The sequence below is a fragment of the Eulemur rufifrons genome, chromosome 16, assembly GCF_041146395.1.
Source record: "Eulemur rufifrons isolate Redbay chromosome 16, OSU_ERuf_1, whole genome shotgun sequence".
Lineage (NCBI taxonomy): Eukaryota > Metazoa > Chordata > Mammalia > Primates > Lemuridae > Eulemur > Eulemur rufifrons.
Window position 1 is genome coordinate 12,304,448 of NC_090998.1, and position 17,421 is coordinate 12,321,868.

Genomic DNA, 17,421 nt, shown 5'->3' on the forward strand with positions numbered 1-17,421 from the left:
AAGAAAATACATCTGGAATAAGTTTTATTGGAATTCATATAAAAAGAAAAGGGAATTCATTAGAACTAATATCATAAACAGTTGATTTTATATGGAACCAAAGATATTAATGAATTGGAACCTAGATGTCCTAGCCTTTTTTCTTTGCATAAAGACAGTCAAATTTTCAGATTTATATGGCAATTATACTTTATTACTTTAGGTAGAGCTTTGTTTTCAGCTAATATTTTAGGAACAGATCATCTAAATTGCCTAATTTAGTTCCCTTCCCTCGGCCTCAAAACACAAACATAAAGAAAGTAGAAGGGGGCATATTTGTTTTCAAAATACAACCTCCTGCTAAGATTAGCAAGTCAACAGAAACTCACTGCACTTGGCTTCCATGATAGTTACTAAATGAATTAAGAGACATTTAGTTTCATCCTTAGAGGTCAACATAGATCCCATTGATCAAATAATCAAGTCTCGAGTAACGTTTCCTGCGGAGGGATTCTGAGAGCATTCTTCCCAAGAGGACGAGACCTATCACCAGGAACAGAACGCCAAAGACCAGGGTCCCAATGAGAAGCCACTTTTCAAATGGAAGCTCATATTGGTTTGGGGGGACACTGCTCAGCGAGGAACTGCCGGGACTGGCCTTCCCCCTTTCCCCGGAGGCACTGTGATTCGTAGCAGAGGACTCCACATGTGACAAAGAAAGTGTGGCAGTATTACGTACACCCTCTGCGCTCAAAGTTAGGTTGGAGATTTCTCTAAAGGGAACCGCTTCTGGGGTGCCTTTCAAGTCTGCAGGTGCCTGAGCGATGGTAGTCGGAACCGCCGTCGTAGCCATTGCTTGGGGTGCAACCGCGGCCAGAGTAGAAACTGCAGAAATGAGAGCCAAGGGGCCCTGAGCGGTGACAGTGGTCACAGGAGGAGCTGTGGTGGCCAGCGGTGGCTGAGAGGTCCTGGAAGGTGAAGCAGTGGTGGGTGCGAGAACTTCTGGCTTCGGAGGAGCCGAGGTGTGTAGAGAAACGGCAGCCGCTGGAGTTGGGAATGAAGTCACCTTTTCAGGCAGCCGATGAGCTATTTCTTTTGCTGATGAAAACTGCAAACTCTGAGGATGAGTTTTTTCTTTATAAACAGGGACCTGGGTACTTGCTTGGTCAATCTTGAATACTTTCTCCAAGTGATCTGAGGATCCAAACGTCTGAGAAAAGGCATGTCCCTGTGAGTCGTCAGCGGGTTTTGAATAGCCCAGCACAGGAGGCGGTGTGGAAGGGATGGCTTGTGAAGACCGGCCACGTGACGGAGAACCTTCCTGGGCCAACTCTTGGCTGGGCAAGTCAGTTCCGGTCAAAGGTGGAATATCTAGAAAGGTATAGAAAATAAAAGGAAGGCGTAACTCGCTCCATGCTAAGATAGGTTAAAAAACACAAACCTATCACCTTGTTCAATAGGTCCCCAAACTGTGGATACTTGATATTTCCTTGAAACACGTACCAAATGGAAAAAGACAAATTGCTAAATGAGAATCTGATAGCATCGCCTCTCCACCAGATGCCGTGGGGTTTATTTCTAGCGGACGGGCAGAAGAGACACGGGTGGAGGAGGATCCGACAAATTAAGGAAAAGGTGGGAGTTGCACAGTAGAGAAGCTGAGTCTTAGGAAGAGGGGAGGGTTGAGGGGCCACGGCCAGGGCGGACAGCTGGCTGAGTGCGTGGCGTGGGCAGCAGAGGAGTGGCCAGGCGAACGCAGGTGTGAGGTACGAGCCCCCGCAGGACACGTCAACTGAGACTGAGGTGACAACTGGGGCTGCAAGCGTCACCAGGAGAGACTTCACAGCCGGGGCATGCGGCGGGCAGGAAGGGTGTGTGGCAGCCGTGGGAAGAGGCAATGGAGTCAGGAGGGGGCAGAGTCCCTGTGATGCGCCTCTGACAGGGGGGCGGCAGAGGGGGCCGGGATGCTGAGGCAGCGGCAGAGGGTTGAGGACACTTTCCCACCAAAACACGGGGATGTATTATTCCAGCGCTGCGTCAGAGCTGGGGAGGCTGTGTGGGAGATTTCATTTTCACTTTCAAAGGTTAGAATTTTAGAGCCAATGTCTTAGGTTATGAGGACGATGGGACCAATATTTGAAATCATGAGGCCACACGCTGCAGACATAAAGAGCAGAAAACCACACAGGGCTGAGTCCTGCTGAGGAGGAACCAGCCTCAGATCCTGCCTCTGCTTGAGAAAGCTTCAGATTTTGCTCTTAGTCACGTACCCCACTTATTACAGCTCAAACTGGAAAGGCTTGCTCAAGCAGTCAAGGGCAGGGAATGATCACTTGAATTGCTCTGTGATACTCTGCTGCTTGGCTAAGCCTTTCGCTTAGACTGGAACTGCAGAAAACACAAGGAAGGCAGCAGAGGAATGCCCTAGCATTTACCGGTTCGCTCTCTCACTCCTTGTCCCTTTTCTGTCCCAGCCTGCCTCCATGCCAGCTGCTAACCTAGACCTCACTCTCCTCTCTCCCAACAAGCATCCAGAGGCAACGTGGATTTGTGACATCCTGTGACTACTCTCTAAGCCTCACACCTCTAAGAGGTCCTTTAGAACAGTCACTGACTAACGCATTCAGGACAGGGGTCAGCAAACTATGGCCTGATGGAAAACTCTGGCCTGCCACCTGTCCTTGCAAGGCTTGCAAGCTAAGAATGGTTTCTACGTTTTTAAATGGGTGAAAAAAAAAAAAAATAATCAAAAGAAGAATACCATTTTGTGACAATGAAAAGTATATGAAAGTCAAATTTCTGTGTCCATAAATAAAGTTTTATCAGCACACAGCAATGTTCCTTTGTTTACATAGTGTCTACGGCTGCTTTCGTACTATAAGGACAGAGGTGAGCAGGTACCAGGGATTGTAAATGGCCCACAAAGCCTAAAATACTGGCTGGAAAAGCCTGAGATATTATTTGGCACTTGAAAGAAAAAGTTGGCAGACACCCGCTCAAGGATATAATATTCTACTCTAACATAGAATTTGGATGCCCAAAGTTCCTTTTTCCTCCATTAATGCCTAAGAACAGAGTTTTTAATAAAGATATTATCACATTCATAGCATCACCATGACATAAACAGCACCTATATTTTTAGGTAGGATCAGATATTTTAAAAAACAAAACTCCATATATCTCATTTTAAAGTTAAAAAAAAAAAGACTAATTAAATGCTCTGTGACGTGTGTGAAATCAAAACTCAAACACCGCCATTGATAAGAAGGACCAAAACGGCTGTTTTCTTTCTCAAGGTCATAAATAAAACAAAGCTAGAGCTGGTCCCATTTCTTGATAAGATTCCTCTACTGGCAAAGATCCCAGAACCACAAGTGGGTCCTCACACCTGCTCCGGGCACGCACCCACTGAGGTTTGCCACGGGGGCGCGGTGCTCGCCCTCGGTCACGCAGAGGAGCCACAAAGGGAGCGAGAACACAGCCCTGTGCCCTCAACTCCTCTTTTGAGTTACTTTCAAGCAACTTCACTGAGTCAAAAAATGAGGGACTGACAGCTACGTGGATCCCAGCTAAGCAAAAGACTCCCAATTTATTGTTTCTCAATTCTCCTTCCAGTCTTTGGTAAAAATGACATGCCATAAAGCTGCAAAAAAAAAAAAAAAAAAAGATTAAACAATGCCAAGTTACAATGGTTTTATAGAACGAACAGAGTCTGCTCTCATCTTTCAACTTTCAGTCTGTAAATATTAGTCAAGGGGTTATAGGAAACAGAGTTCCTCTGGAAACAAGCCACTAGACATCTATATTTGATTTCACTTCAAACAGGAAGCAGATAATTCGTTTTTAATGGGGTAATCTCAATCCATCATCATGGGCGGATTCACAGAGAGAACTGCAAACACAACTTGTGCATACCCTGTCGATGTAAACAGTTCTGTGCGCGTTATGTCCAGGGTTGGTGCCACGTTGCGCTAAGGCAGCCATCAACCTGCTCTGGGCTGATGGCGGCCCCTGGTGGCTGCCGCAAGAATTGTTTTTGATTCTAACTCCATTCCCTTCCCGCTTGAAAGATTTATACACATGCGAGCTCCCTTTTCTCCCATTTCCATTGGTGACGACATTTACCACATACCTCCTCTTTTATACATTATAAAAGCAACAACACTACAAAAGTGTCAGAAAAATTAGAAAACAAGTTCAACTATAATTTCTATCATCACATCCCACCAACAGATTATTTACACAGATAATCGGTGCTACACGTTCCTTTTTAAGGAGGTGTTTGATACAACAGGTTTCCCTGGTTCATGAACAACATTCAGACACAGCCTCACCCAGGGGACAAAGCAGTGTCGGTGCTCAAGCGCCCTGGGCAGCGTCATCCCCCAAAGTACCTCACACTTAATATAGTTTAGAGAGAAGCCGTGATTCCACTTCTCCCAACCCTAAAACTGCTTCTCCTCAAATTATCCCCAATGCAGTAAATGGTTCCACCATCCATCTAGACATTCAGCTCAAAAACTTGGACTCAGCCCAGGCATGGTGGCTCACACCTTTAATCCTAGCACTTTGGGAGGGGGAGGCAGGAGGACTGCTTGAGGACAGGAGTTCAAAACCAGCCTGGACAATACAGCGAGACTCCGTCTCTACAAAAAATAAATCAATTAAAAATGAGCCAGGCATGATGGCATGTGCCTGTAGCCCCAGCTGCTCTGGAAGCTGAGGCAGGAGGATTACTTGAGCCTAGGAGTTCCAGGCTGCAGTGGGCTATGATGACGTCACTGCACTCCAGGCTGGGCAATGGAGTGAGAACTTGTCTCAAAAACAAACAATAAAAAAAGCCAACCTAGGACTCAGCCTTGACACTTCTCTTTTCCTAGTCCTCCATATCCATGCCACCAGCAGGTCCTGTCGACTCTTCCTCTGGAATGGCCCATACTCCATCCCTCTCTCCACCTCCCTGGTCTCTCAGGTGGGCCTCACCACCCCCACCCCCACCCCACAGCCAGTGTTTCCATTTCCCCTTTGCTGCTGTGACACTGTCCATTCCCAAGAGGCCAGTCACAGTGAGCTTTGAGAAATCACCTTTAAAAAAACCACATAACATGCCTGCTTCAAAACTTCCAACATCGGCCGGGCGCGGTGGCTCACGCCTGTAATCCTAGCACTCTGGGAGGCCGAGGCGGGTGGATCACTCAAGGTCAGGAGTTCGAGACCAGCCTGAGCAAGAGCGAGACCCCGTCTCTACTAAAAATAGAAATTATATGGACAACTAAATATATATATATAGAAAAAAATTAGCCGGGCATGGTGGCGCATGCCTGTAGTCCCAGCTACTCGGGAGGCTGAGGCAGGAGGATCGCTTGAGCCAAGGAGTTTGAGGTTGCTGTGAGCTAGGCTGACGCCATGGCACTCACTCTAGCCTGGGCAACAAAGTGAGACTCTGTCTCAAAAAAAAAAAAAAAAAAACAAAACTTCCAACAGCTTCCCACCACATACCTAAAATAAAAACTCCTCCCTGTGGCTTACAAAGCTGTGTGTGATCTGGCCCTCCTGGCCTTTGCATATCACTCTGCGTTTCCCAATGGGATGCATCAGCCTGCTGGGATTGGAGTGTTCTCCAAACACTCCAAACCATTCTGCCTGAGGATTGCCCCCCACTCTCCCCCCACTGATCTCCTTACATCTGGCTCCTCGCTGTTCAGATCTCAGTTTAGGGGTCACCTCTTTACACCTGATCTCTGATCACCTAATTGAGGGGGTCCACTCAGTGATTATCTCTTACATTGTCCTGTTTCACTTCTCTGCATAGCACTTGTGACTACATTTTTCTTGATTTTTATTATAGTTATCGTCTCTCTCCCCTAAAACATAAGTTCCAGAAGTGAGATCTTGTTTTTCATGTTTAGCATTGCATCCTTAAGATGTAAAAAGTGCTTGGCACATAGAAGATGCTAAATAATACTTATTTACTGAATAAATGAACAAATGGAATATTAACAAGCAAGGGTAGAATGGTAAAAAAAAAAAAACTTTCTAAAAGTTAAAGAAAATTTGATGCTGAAAGCATTTCAACCTGAAAAATTAACAAGCCCAAATCTCAGCAAGACATATTCAAGTAATATTAATTTCTTTAGCTGTTTATTTTCTGTATTCTGAACTAGTAAGTTCTATGAATATAGAGACTGTATTTCCAGTGTTTTTCACAGAATCTGGCACATGGTAGACGTTTAGAAATATTTCTTGCATGAATTTCTTTCTAGGTCTAGACAATAAAATCCAGTGAGTTTGATTTCAGATAATGTGATTATAAAATAATAGGAACTTAATAACAATACATTAGAATTTTATATATTAACATGGGTCTTAACCCTTTCAAAACAGTCCCCTGGAGACCTATATACTTATTCAGCTTTGCAGACACTGTTCTAAAGAGGTGCTTCAAACATGTTTCATAGGCCAGGTGTGTTGGCTCACGCCTGTACTCCTAGCACTCTGGAAGGCTGAGGCAGGAGGATCATTTGAGGCCAGGAGTTCCAGACCAGCCTGAGCAAGAACGGGACGCCCTGTCTCTACTAAATATAGAAAAATTAGCCATGTGTGGTGGCGCCGGCCTGTAGTTCCAGCTACTCAGGAAGCTGGGGTAGGAGGATTCCTTAAGCCCAGGAATTTAAAGTTGCAGTGAGCTATGTCTACACCACTGCACTCTAGCCCTGGTGACAGAGTGAGACTCTGTCTCAAAAAAAAAAAAAAAAGTTTCCTAAAAGGTCTGTGTACCTATTATCTTATGAAGGCAAAAACAGAAACAAAACAATACCATCATGCTTTTCATCGGGAAGTAGATTTTGGTTTAATAAATTGAATTTCAAATCATGAGATTTTTCTGGCATGTCTCAATATTTGTGATCCCTTTTGGTAGTTTTACTAAGACTTTTTTGTAGAAAATCTTTCACATAAACCATATCCTTAAATAATTCCAATTACAAAAGAAAATGAGCAATGCTTTTATTACCTCTAATTATCCTGTAACTCATAAGTCCTTTTGCTGGTTTCAGTGGACAGGCTTCCTCACTGGGACAGAAAAACAGGTAGCAGTTGGGTTGTCCAGTTGTTTTTCGAGTGTCGAAGATCATCAAGTTACATGCCTTGTCCCCTGCAATGAAAGGTTTTGTAAGCACGATTTTGAAATTGAATTGTCTAAAGAGTAGGGCAAGCAGGAAGGACTTCATTTACCCTGGTGTCCAACACAAACACCTTTGTTCATTTTGTTCGCTCACTTGCTGACCACTGAGTCACTTCCTTTTCCTTAGTTTAGTCGCTTACAGCAATTTAAAAAGATACTGGATTTAAAAATCTGAGTTAAGGTCAGGTGCAGGAGCTCACGCCTGTAATCCTAGCACTTTGGGAGGCCAAGGAGGATCACCTGAGGGCAGGAGTCCACAACTAACCTTGAGCAACATAGCAAGACTCTGTCTCTACAAAAAAATAGAAAAATTAGTCAGATTTGGTGGTGTGCACCTGTGGTCCCAGCTACTTAGGAGGCTGAGGCAGAAGGATTGCTTGAGCCCAGGAGTTTGAGGTTGCAATGAGCTATGCTGATGTCACTACACTCTAGACCAGGCATCAGAACAAGACTCTGTCTCAAAAAAAAAAAAAAAAAATCTGAGTTAAGATAGTCTTTGGCAAAATCAGTATTTAATGATACCTTGAATTCTATAGAAATAAGCCTTCTGTTTGCTAAAATGTCCACGCAAATATACATAGAAACACTTACTGCAATCTTTATACAACTCACAACTGAGTTGGTTCTCACGAAATGGTCTAACTCTAATGATTTTGTGTATCTCTTATATTCTGAAGGCATCTCAGATACTATAAAGCCATGAATCTGGCTTTCTTGGGTGGAGTCAGTAAGTTAATCATCACAGATATCGTGTCTCCTTCCACAAAGGATCTGAGCAGAATATAAAGTCTATCCTTTTATTTTTGTCAGTACCATTCTTCTTTTGGGTTTTCATCCAGTTTTCCCTCTTGCCATATCATTTTTGCTTTTCTATTTTCCTTCCTTCCTCACTTTTCACTCTTTAACTTTCATTTCTGGCTTCTTTTTCTCCTCTTCTTCTGTCCAGCAGACATTATTCTCTCTATTCATCACAGCCTAGAGTTGGTTGTCTTCAATCTGGCACAGTCTCATATCTTTGAGGGATCAGCATACTCCTGGCCAGGCTGAAGGGTAAGGGGTGTACAGGCTACTTATTAAAAACACGTGCTTTGCAAACCATCACCACCACCACTGCAAGTCAGGCAATGGCTAGGGATCAACTTTGGCTCCCTGGATGGGAAAGAAGATTTAGTTAGCCTCTGCAGGGGTTTTATCACGTCATCTTTCTACTACCCAAGTCATAGAAGAGGTACTCTTTTCTTTTTTTCTTTCTTTTTTAGAGACAGCGTCTCACTATGTTGCCCAGGCTGGACTTGAAGTCCTGGGCTCAAGTGATCCTCCCACTTAACCTCCTGAGTAGGTGGGAATACAGGCATGGACCAGTGTGCCCTATGATACCATTCTCTCTGGCACTTAGGTAAAGGGGAGAGTCCATATGCCCCCAAATTGTATGCAAAATTGTGTGCTCTTTGTGTTTATGTGTATTTTTGAGCCCATGGCTATTATCAAATTATCAAAGTGCCTTTTACACCCTAAACAGTTAAAAAACATTGCTCAAGAAGTGAGGGAAAAGTTTGAGATCCAGTAACTGAGATACACAGGTACCTTTGCTTCTAGTAAAGCAGTAACAGGACTTTTGCTCGTAGAATAAAGCAGCAAACCCTGATTTCGTGGAATTGAGGAGAAATGCAGGGTTTCATTGTTGGCAGGAAACACCCACACTTCCAGCACTCAGTCCTGTTTGCAGGTGATGTTTCTATTTCACATAAATGTTGATGTCAACATTCAAAGAAAAACTAGAAATTTAAATGAAATCTCTGTAATTTCTATAAATTACCTCCATAAACAGTGTCCAAAAGCAGACTGCTCAATTTGAGAGCACCGAAGGAATTTTTCACCCTGATACCAAGTATGTGGTGTCTTTTCTAGTTCTCCAATTCTCCAACAATAACCGGACATCCTACAATTCATTTCTGACATTAACTATCTGGAATTAGCACCAGATTTGACAGGTTTAAGGGCTCAGTCCCATCAGACTGCCTTCACTTCAGAAGCCAGTAGCAAGCATCAGATCTCCCTGTTACCCACATTTTTGTCGGACTTGACTATAAACTTAGGGGTTCCCACAATCCCACCCCTCAGATTTGATAACTTGCTAAAACAACTAACAGAACTAAGGAAAAATGCTATACTTACTGTTACAGCTTATTATGAAGGATATAAATGAATAGCCAGATGCAGAGGCCCATAGCGTCTCAAGTAATCTGTCCCTGTGGAATTGGGGTGTGCCACCCTCCTTACACATGGATGAGTTCATCAACTTGGAAGCTCCCTGAAGCCCATCATTTAGGGGTTTCTGTGGAGGTCTCATTATATGAGCATGATTGATTAAGTCCTGGGCCACTGTGATGGAACTCAATCTCCAGCCCCTCCCCTGAGGTCAGGGAATGGGGTTGAAAGTTCCAAGCTTCTAACCAAGGTTTGATCTTGAGGCCGGGCACAATGCCTCACACCCGTAATCTCAGCACTTTGGGAGGCTGAGGCAGGAGGATCGCTGTCAACATAGTGAGACCTCATCTTTATAAAAAATTAAAAAATTAGCGGGGCATGGTGGTGTGCGCCTGTAGTCTCGCCTACTCAAGAGGCTGAGGCAGGAGGATCGCTTGAGCCCAGGAATTCAAGGCTGTAATGAACTATGATCACATCACTGGACTCCAGCCTGAGCAACAGAGTGAGACTCTGTCTCAAGAAAATTAATTAATTAATTAAAAAAAAAAAAGACGTGGTCTTTCTGGTGAGCAGCACCCACCCAGAAGCTAGGGGCCTGTCCAGAGTAGCCTCATTAGCACAAACTCAAGTATGGTTGAAAAGGGCTTGTTATTAACAATAACAAAAGACATGCTCCTACCACTCAGGAAATTCCAAGGTTTCAGGAGCTCTGTGCCAGGAACCAGGGACAAAGATCAAATATGTCTATATACAAATATACTGTTAATATATTATTGTATTATTTATTATTATTACAATATTATTATACCACAAAAAAATGAAGTAAAGATCTAAGAGTAAACATCTGACTTAGTTGGCTAACAGAAATCAACTAAGAGTCACTGGTCCAATGTTAACTAGCCTTTCATGCTCCTTGATGGAAGGCCTACTTCATCTTATTCATTATTTTATCTCTAGCCCCCAGTATGACGTTAGGTGCTCAATACATTTAGTTTTTTTCATTCAGAGAATTAGGCCAGGGTCACAATTAAAACTAAAAAACAACCACAGTTTTACTCAGATATTTGGTATTCTCTATTTCAGTTTGCAGATTTAAAGCCTGAAATATGCAAAGGCATGGTTCTAACCTCTAGGCCTCAGTTTCCTTTTGTGTCATGGGTCAGACTGAACACTCCCCTGTCCCTTTAGAGTTCTGGAAGCTGCAATGACCTAGTGATCCGTGCCTTCCTGACTCACACTATGCCGCCAGCTCCAGGGAGGGAGACGAAGTGGAGGTTTTGTGCTTCCACTTAAAAGTGAAATGCTGATTTTCCCATGGGATAGGTTTACAATTTTACTTTTTGCCTCAACCCTCTTTCTCTATTTACATGTTCTTTGTAATTGTCACACTGTATTCCAATACTCCATAATGATGGCACCTAAGCATCTAAACAGAATTTTTTTCAATATTCTAGATGCCAGTTAGGACATAACACCAGGGGTTCTCAACCAATTTTCTACCCAGTCACCTCAGGGTTATATATACACACTCATCAATAACCTTATTCAGCTTCGGGGAGGGGAGGGCACACTTGTAGCAAATTCGCCAGCGATTTTGTCACCCAGAATTTCTCCCCCATTGAGAATCACCGGTGTAAACTCTTCAGCCGCATCCACCAGCTACTTAAGTCACAACACACGTGGAACGAAGGACCGCCAGGGAACTATTATTTACCTGAGATGCTTTTTGTTGAACAGCAGGAATCAATGCAGTCTTCTTGAGTTAATGTATGTATGGGCTCATTGCCTCTGATTCCCTTCGAAAGAGATGACTGGATGTCAATGATAACATCTTCTAGACTCTCGGTGAGGCACTTCTGACTGGCAGACAGCCTTAGCGTCAGGAAACAAATTACCACCAAAGCGTAAGTCAAGCTCCCGTCTCCTCTGAAGAACATTTTAAATTTCAGTTTAGTCTTGGTCTTCAAAGGTCAAGGATGATCCTTCCTCTGGTCGTAGTTTGCATGGAGAAGACTGCACAGATGAAGGAGTTTCTCCCTAGAATAAAAATAGAGAATCATCAATGAGTTTGTTTCTTTTAACACACCAGGGAAGAAACATTTCATTTCCATCTGGTCAATGAAAAGGATCCATGCATGATTTAGACAGAAATAAACAAGCATTTTTTATTTGTTTCATTTTTAGTAGATTTGAGACAACCTTACATTAAAAACTTGGCAAAGAATTAATAAGCACAAACAAGTGTACTATCTCATCAATGCTTAAACGCTGACAGTGCCTATGAAGGAAGAGGTATGAACAGCAGGCCTGCCTCTGAGTTCTAGAATCCTTCCTCTTCTTGCCTCTTCTAACCAGGAGGAGAGAGGATACAAATTTCTAGTCATTGATGAAGCAGTGATAATGCGTTGGAACATACTTCCTTTCTCAGTAATAACAATTAGCATTTTAAATAAGCTACGGAATGGTATTTAATAGGCTAAGCAATTTACATATATTACCCTCTTTAATCCTTATGCCAGTCCTGCAAAAAAGCTATTATTTTCCTCATTTTATAATGAGGAAACTGAGGCAGGCTTTCTTACTGCTGCCTCTCCTTAAATATTAAACCAGAGGCAGGTAACTACAATAATCTAATTCTAGAAATTAGCCAGTCAGCACGGGGAATATTCTGGCTTGGCTGAGGGAAAGTTTAGGGGCAGTTGTTCTTTCTGATGTCCTTAAAAACACAAAAGTCACACTATGTATAATGCCAACTCCACCAGTAAGCTGGTTCTTTTAGGAAAAATAAATGTTAAACTGGCAAGGCAATACCAGAAACTATTCTCACCACCCACCTCCACATTTCCAGAATACAAATTGTTCACTGAATGATAGCTTAATGTAGAATTACTGCTTCTTTAATCTTTCTGTCATGAACACCTTTGGATAACCTGAAGAAGTTCAGGATCTCTTCTGAGAGCTCTGTTTTAAAATGCATACAGTGAAATATATAGGCATTCAAAGGAAGCTAGTTATACTGAAATATAATTATTGAAACAGTTTTTAAAATGTGCCTACAAAACTCTGATGAAAGAAATCAAAGATGATCTAAATAAAAGGAGAGATATTCCATGTTCATGGACAGGAAGACTCAATATTTTTAAGATATCAGTTCTTCCTAACTTGATCTATAGATTCAACACAGTCCCAATCAAAAATCTTAGCAAGTTATTCATGGATATCAACAAACTGAGTTTAAAGTTTATGTGGAAATGCAAAAAGACCTAGAATAATCAATATAATAATGAAGAAGAACAAAGTTGGAGGACTGACACTACCTGACTTCAATATTGACTATAAAGCTACAGTAATCAAAAAAGTGAGGTACTGGCAAAATAGACAAATAAATCAATGGAATGGAATAGTAAGCCCAAAAATAGACCCACACAAATATAGCCAACTGATCTTTGACAAAAGAGCAAAGGAAATTCAATGGAGAAAGGACAATTTTTTCAAAAATGGTGCTGGAGAAACTGCACATTCATATGCAAAAAATAAATCTAGACACAGACCTTATACTTTTCACAAATATGAACTCAAAATGGATCACAGACCTATAGTTTGATGTTAGACAAACTATAAAATTCCTAGAAGATAACAGGAGAAAATCTTTGTGACCTTAAATTAGGTGATGAGTTTTAAAATAGTAATACAACACCAAAAGCACAATGCATTAAATAAAAAATTGATGTTGGACTTTACTAAAATTAAAAACTTCTGCCCAGACATGGTGGCTCATGCCTGTAATTCTAGCACTCTGGGAGGCTGAGGCAGGAGGATCACTTGAGGTCATTAGTTTGAGAACAGCCTGAACAAAAGCAAGACTCTGTGTCTTCTAAAAATAGAAAAAAAAATTAGCTGGGCATGGTGACATGCACTTGTGGTCCCAGCTACTGGGGAGGCTGAGGCAGGAGAATTGCTTGAGTCCAGGAGTTTGAGGTTGCTGCGAGCTAGGCTGACGCCACGGTACTCTAGCCTGGGCGACAGAGCAAGACTCTGTCTCAAAAACAAACAAACAACAAAGAAAACTTCTGCTCTAAGGACAGGTGAGGTGGCTCATGTCCATAATCCTACCACTTTGGTAGGCTGAGGCAGGAGGGTTGCTTGAGGCCAGAAGTTCAAGACCAGACTGAACAACACAGCCAGACCTTGTCTCTACAAAAAATAGAAAAATTAGCTGGACATGGTGGCACACACCTGTAGTCCCAGTTACTCAAGAGGCCGAGGCAGGAGGACTGCTTAAGCCCAGGAGCATGAGGTTGCAGTAAACTATGATGATGCCACTGCACTTTAGCCTGGGTGACAGAGCAAGACCCTGTCTCAGAAACAAACAAAACAAAACAAGACTTCTGCTCTACAAAAGACCCTGTTAAGAAAATGAAAAACCAAATTTGGAGGAAATAGTCGTAAAACAAAATATGACAAAACACTGGTATCTAAAATATCCAAAGAACTCTTAAAACTCAACAATAACAAAAAAACCTCAAAAAGTGGGCAAAAGATCTGAACAGACACCTTACCAAAGAAGATATACAGATGAAAAACAAGGATGTGAAAATGTGCTCAACATCATATGTCTTTAAGGAACTGCAAATTCAAACAATGAGATGTCACTACACACTTATTAGAATGACTAAAATCCAAAAAACTGACAGTCCCAAGTGCTGACAAGGATATGGAGCAACAGGAACTCTCATTCATTGTTGGTGAGAATGCAAAATGTTATAGCCACTTTGGAAGAAGTTTGGCAATTTCTTACAAAGCTAACTATAGTCTTACCACATAATTCAGCAATTGTCCTCCTATGTATTTACCCAAATGAGTTGAAAACTTATGTCCACACAAAAATCTGCACAAGAATGTTTATAGTAGTTTTATTCATAGTTGCCAAAGATGAAAAGCAACCAAGATGTCCCTTCATAGGTGAATAAACAAAATGAGATATGCCTATACAATGGACTCTTATTCAGCAATAAAAATAAAGGAACTATAAAGCCATGAAAAAAACATGGAAGAATCCTAATTGCATGTTTCTAAGTGAAAGAAGCCAGTCTGAACATGTATGATTACAACCATATGACATTCTGGAAAAGCCAAACCACAGATGCAGTAAAAAGATCAGTGGTTACCAGGAGATGAGGGGAGAAGAATGAATAGGCGGAGCACAGGTGATTTTCAGGGCAGTGGAACTATTCTGTATCTGTATAATTCTGCAGTGGTAGATATATGTTATTGTACATTTGTCAAAACCCATAGAACTGTAAGACACACACAGTGAACCCTACGCGAACGATGGACTTTAGTTAGTAAAACACAACAAAATAAAAATAAAAAAAGTGAAAAGCAAAACAAAACCAGTGTATGGTAATGGAACACCAGTCTAATATCTTCCTTTTTAACTGTTATGTCCAACTTCTGTATATAGGAAGGTAAAATAGCAAGTAACATTTACTGTTTCTCACATGCCAGTTTCTATGCTAAGCACTTTACATATATCATTTAATCCTTTCAAGGATCTTAATGAGATAGGTCTCACTATTATCCCCATTTTCAGTTAAAAAAATTTTTTTTGCTACTTCCTTCCTCCATGCTCATTTTTAGTTACGATTTTTAAAAAGTTGTGTGATATAATATGTACTTCTTTATTAACCTATTGAATAACAAGTGGTGTGTCTAGTAACTGCCATGATTTTGAAGTAGTGTTGAGTATAAATAATACTTCAAGGTATGTGCAACAAGTAACACGATATAAAATATCTGGGATTTCTACTGGTGGCAAATCACAGCTACTGCTATTAATACTATTACTATGGCTTTTGCCTACATTCCTCTCAAAGGAAATGCTAACATTTCTGTTAGATTGGTGAAATAAATTTTTCCACCCTAGTTCACAGGCTTCATAAATTCTATCCACAGACACCTTGGTACCATGGACAATCCAGGTTAAGAATCCTGGCACAAGTTACGGATTATGCCACCACATTTTACAAGCCTCTCTTCCAGTCTTAGGGACACAAAAGAGAAAATCCAGGCCAATACTTTACTTTCAATGGATTCTGATGTAGTCTCTTTTCAAGCTCTTGAAAAGAAACCTCAACAATGCCAGGGGCAAGGGAGGAAGCTGTGTTTTCAGTATGCAGCATCTTGACAGCCCTGGACTGCAAGAAATACTGAAGAGTTTAATCTCATTAAAGATATTCAGCAATTAATCAGGTTAATGAAATCTTCTAGTCTATTATTATTCAGGCCTTAAGGGTCTAAAGTCAAGTTGAATCTTGTTGAAAGATGGCGGGAAAAGCATACAGGTGTGAGGGAGAGGACGCACCTGAGCTTTATTGCCTGCTTATTAAGTGTCGCTAAAACTTACTAGTACGTAACTATTTCAAATACTGGAAATCGTTTTACTCACAGCATACTGTAACTTATCAAGATGCTCATAACTGTACATACACACGCCCTACAGGGTATGAGACAATTAGCAGGTTCAATAATGAATACAGGAAACAAACCATACAAGAAAATATGGAAGATTTTTCCCTTCCTTTGAGGAAACATACGTTGCTCACTGAATTATTCTTCTGCCTCTCCTTCTGGGCGCGGAGGCGGTGCCATTTATGGCAGGTGCTCTGAGCCTGCCGGGAGATCCCCTTTGGAATACTGCAGCGACACAAAGATCCTGGTCAGCCCTTATTCGCCCCAGCCTGGTCCTCGGGGTCCTCTGGCATGGGTGGAGGAGCCTCGGCCCCCTGGAAAGGAGGGGGCTGCTCTCTCTGCAGGTGGGGACGCTGCCTGCGGCCGGCCTGGGGGGAGGGCGGAGATGCCCTTACCTGGCGGCGAGGGGACCCCGGGGCCTCTCTGGTGCGAGGACAGCTCCGCCGCGCTTGCGGGAAGGACCGGCGATCCGCGTGAGGGTCTCGGTGAGGACTGCGGGGGATGCTCGGCAGCTCCCGCACGCGCCCGACGGGTGTTGTGGTTAGCAAGTTCCTGCTTCCGTTGCGGCGACTGAAAGTTTGCCGCGGGGGAAGGGCACATTCCTGCCCTGCAACCCGGAGCTGCTTCCCAGCAACATCCAGCGCGGTCCCCCGGGCACCTGCGAGAGCTGCGAGCCTCTTCCCGCGGAGGCTCCGGGCACCCGGCCCCGGCGCCGAGTCCCCACTGCGCGGACCCCAGGCCGTGCGCGCTGGAGGCGGCGCGGGTGCCAGCCTGCCTGTAGCCCCGAGGGTCTGCAGCTGCGCCTTGTCGCCTCGGAGGCCGGAGCCCGCGCAAATACACGTGGAGGAAAAGTCAACTGTACCAAACTGCATACAGTGAAAAGTCTACCCCTCATCCCTGTTTCCTCGTCTCCTTGTCCCTCTCCCTAGAGGCAACCCCTGAGAGCAGTTTTTTGACGTTCAAGACTGCATTCTATTTGGGGCATAATTATGAGAATCCTATTTCGTTAATTGGAGGATGGAGGGTCCTTGATTAGAGGTGGCAATTCTTGAGTTAAATATTATGTGCAAGGCGAGGCAAGGTATTTGGCTTTCTGTAAGATTTATTGTTTATAGGTATGGATAATAATGATGAAAACAATGGTGTCTGTTATAGTTATTAAAATTGTATCCCTAACACTTATTATAGTACTTGGTATGTAATAGGTGCTCAGTAAATATATAGCTAAAATATTAATATATTTGTTGACTGAAGGAATGGAAAAGAACTATATAGGACATGAGTTGTAGAAGTGTTTTTAAATCACTGCTCACCCCACCCCCCCACCTCCATATATACACAAACAAATGCAATGTTACTAAACCATGGACACTGAATTTGCCAAGTGGTCTAACCTTTGACAATATCACCTTGGTCAGTGAGAAAGAGCTTTTAGACCTGATGCAATTGCAGATTATTCATCTAGGCCTGTACAGCCAACAGCTATACCCTAGTTTTAACCAATAGCTACAGGAGGTATATGGTGACAGAGAATGCTTGTGAATAGTGGTCCACTGTGTGAAATTAACTCTACTAGTTGT

General features: G+C 42.6%; 1 protein-coding gene across 2 annotated transcripts; it reads right to left on the minus strand.

The window, feature by feature from the left end:
• Positions 1 to 209: 209 nt before the first annotated feature.
• Positions 210 to 16,372, minus strand: MANSC1 (MANSC domain containing 1). Of its 2 annotated transcripts, XM_069490450.1 has the most exons (5): positions 16,237 to 16,372; positions 11,269 to 11,407; positions 11,085 to 11,166; positions 6,992 to 7,132; positions 210 to 1,350 (listed from the first exon to the last, which is right to left on the minus strand). In XM_069490450.1, the coding sequence occupies exons 2-5, from the start codon at positions 11,305 to 11,307 to the stop codon at positions 425 to 427; spliced, it is 1,188 nt and encodes a 395-aa protein (XP_069346551.1). In that variant the 5' UTR covers positions 11,308 to 11,407; positions 16,237 to 16,372; the 3' UTR covers positions 210 to 424. The 2 variants fall into 2 exon arrangements, with proteins under 2 accessions (XP_069346551.1, XP_069346550.1); XM_069490449.1 differs by having other exon boundaries at positions 11,085 to 11,407.
• Between the last annotated feature and the right edge of the window lie 1,049 nt (positions 16,373 to 17,421).

Bases quoted from the DNA above. Each gene is read 5' to 3' on its own strand.
- MANSC1 (XM_069490449.1), bottom strand. From the start codon at position 11,307: ATGTTCTTCAGAGGAGACGGGAGCTTGACTTACGCTTTGGTGGTAATT. The intron at 7,133-11,084 runs GTAAATAATAGT...CTTTCATTGCAG, and splicing joins TTCAACAAAAAGCATCTCAG to GGGACAAGGCATGTAACTTG. The intron at 1,351-6,991 runs GTAATAAAAGCA...ATACCTTTCTAG, and splicing joins GAGTTACAGGATAATTAGAG to ATATTCCACCTTTGACCGGA.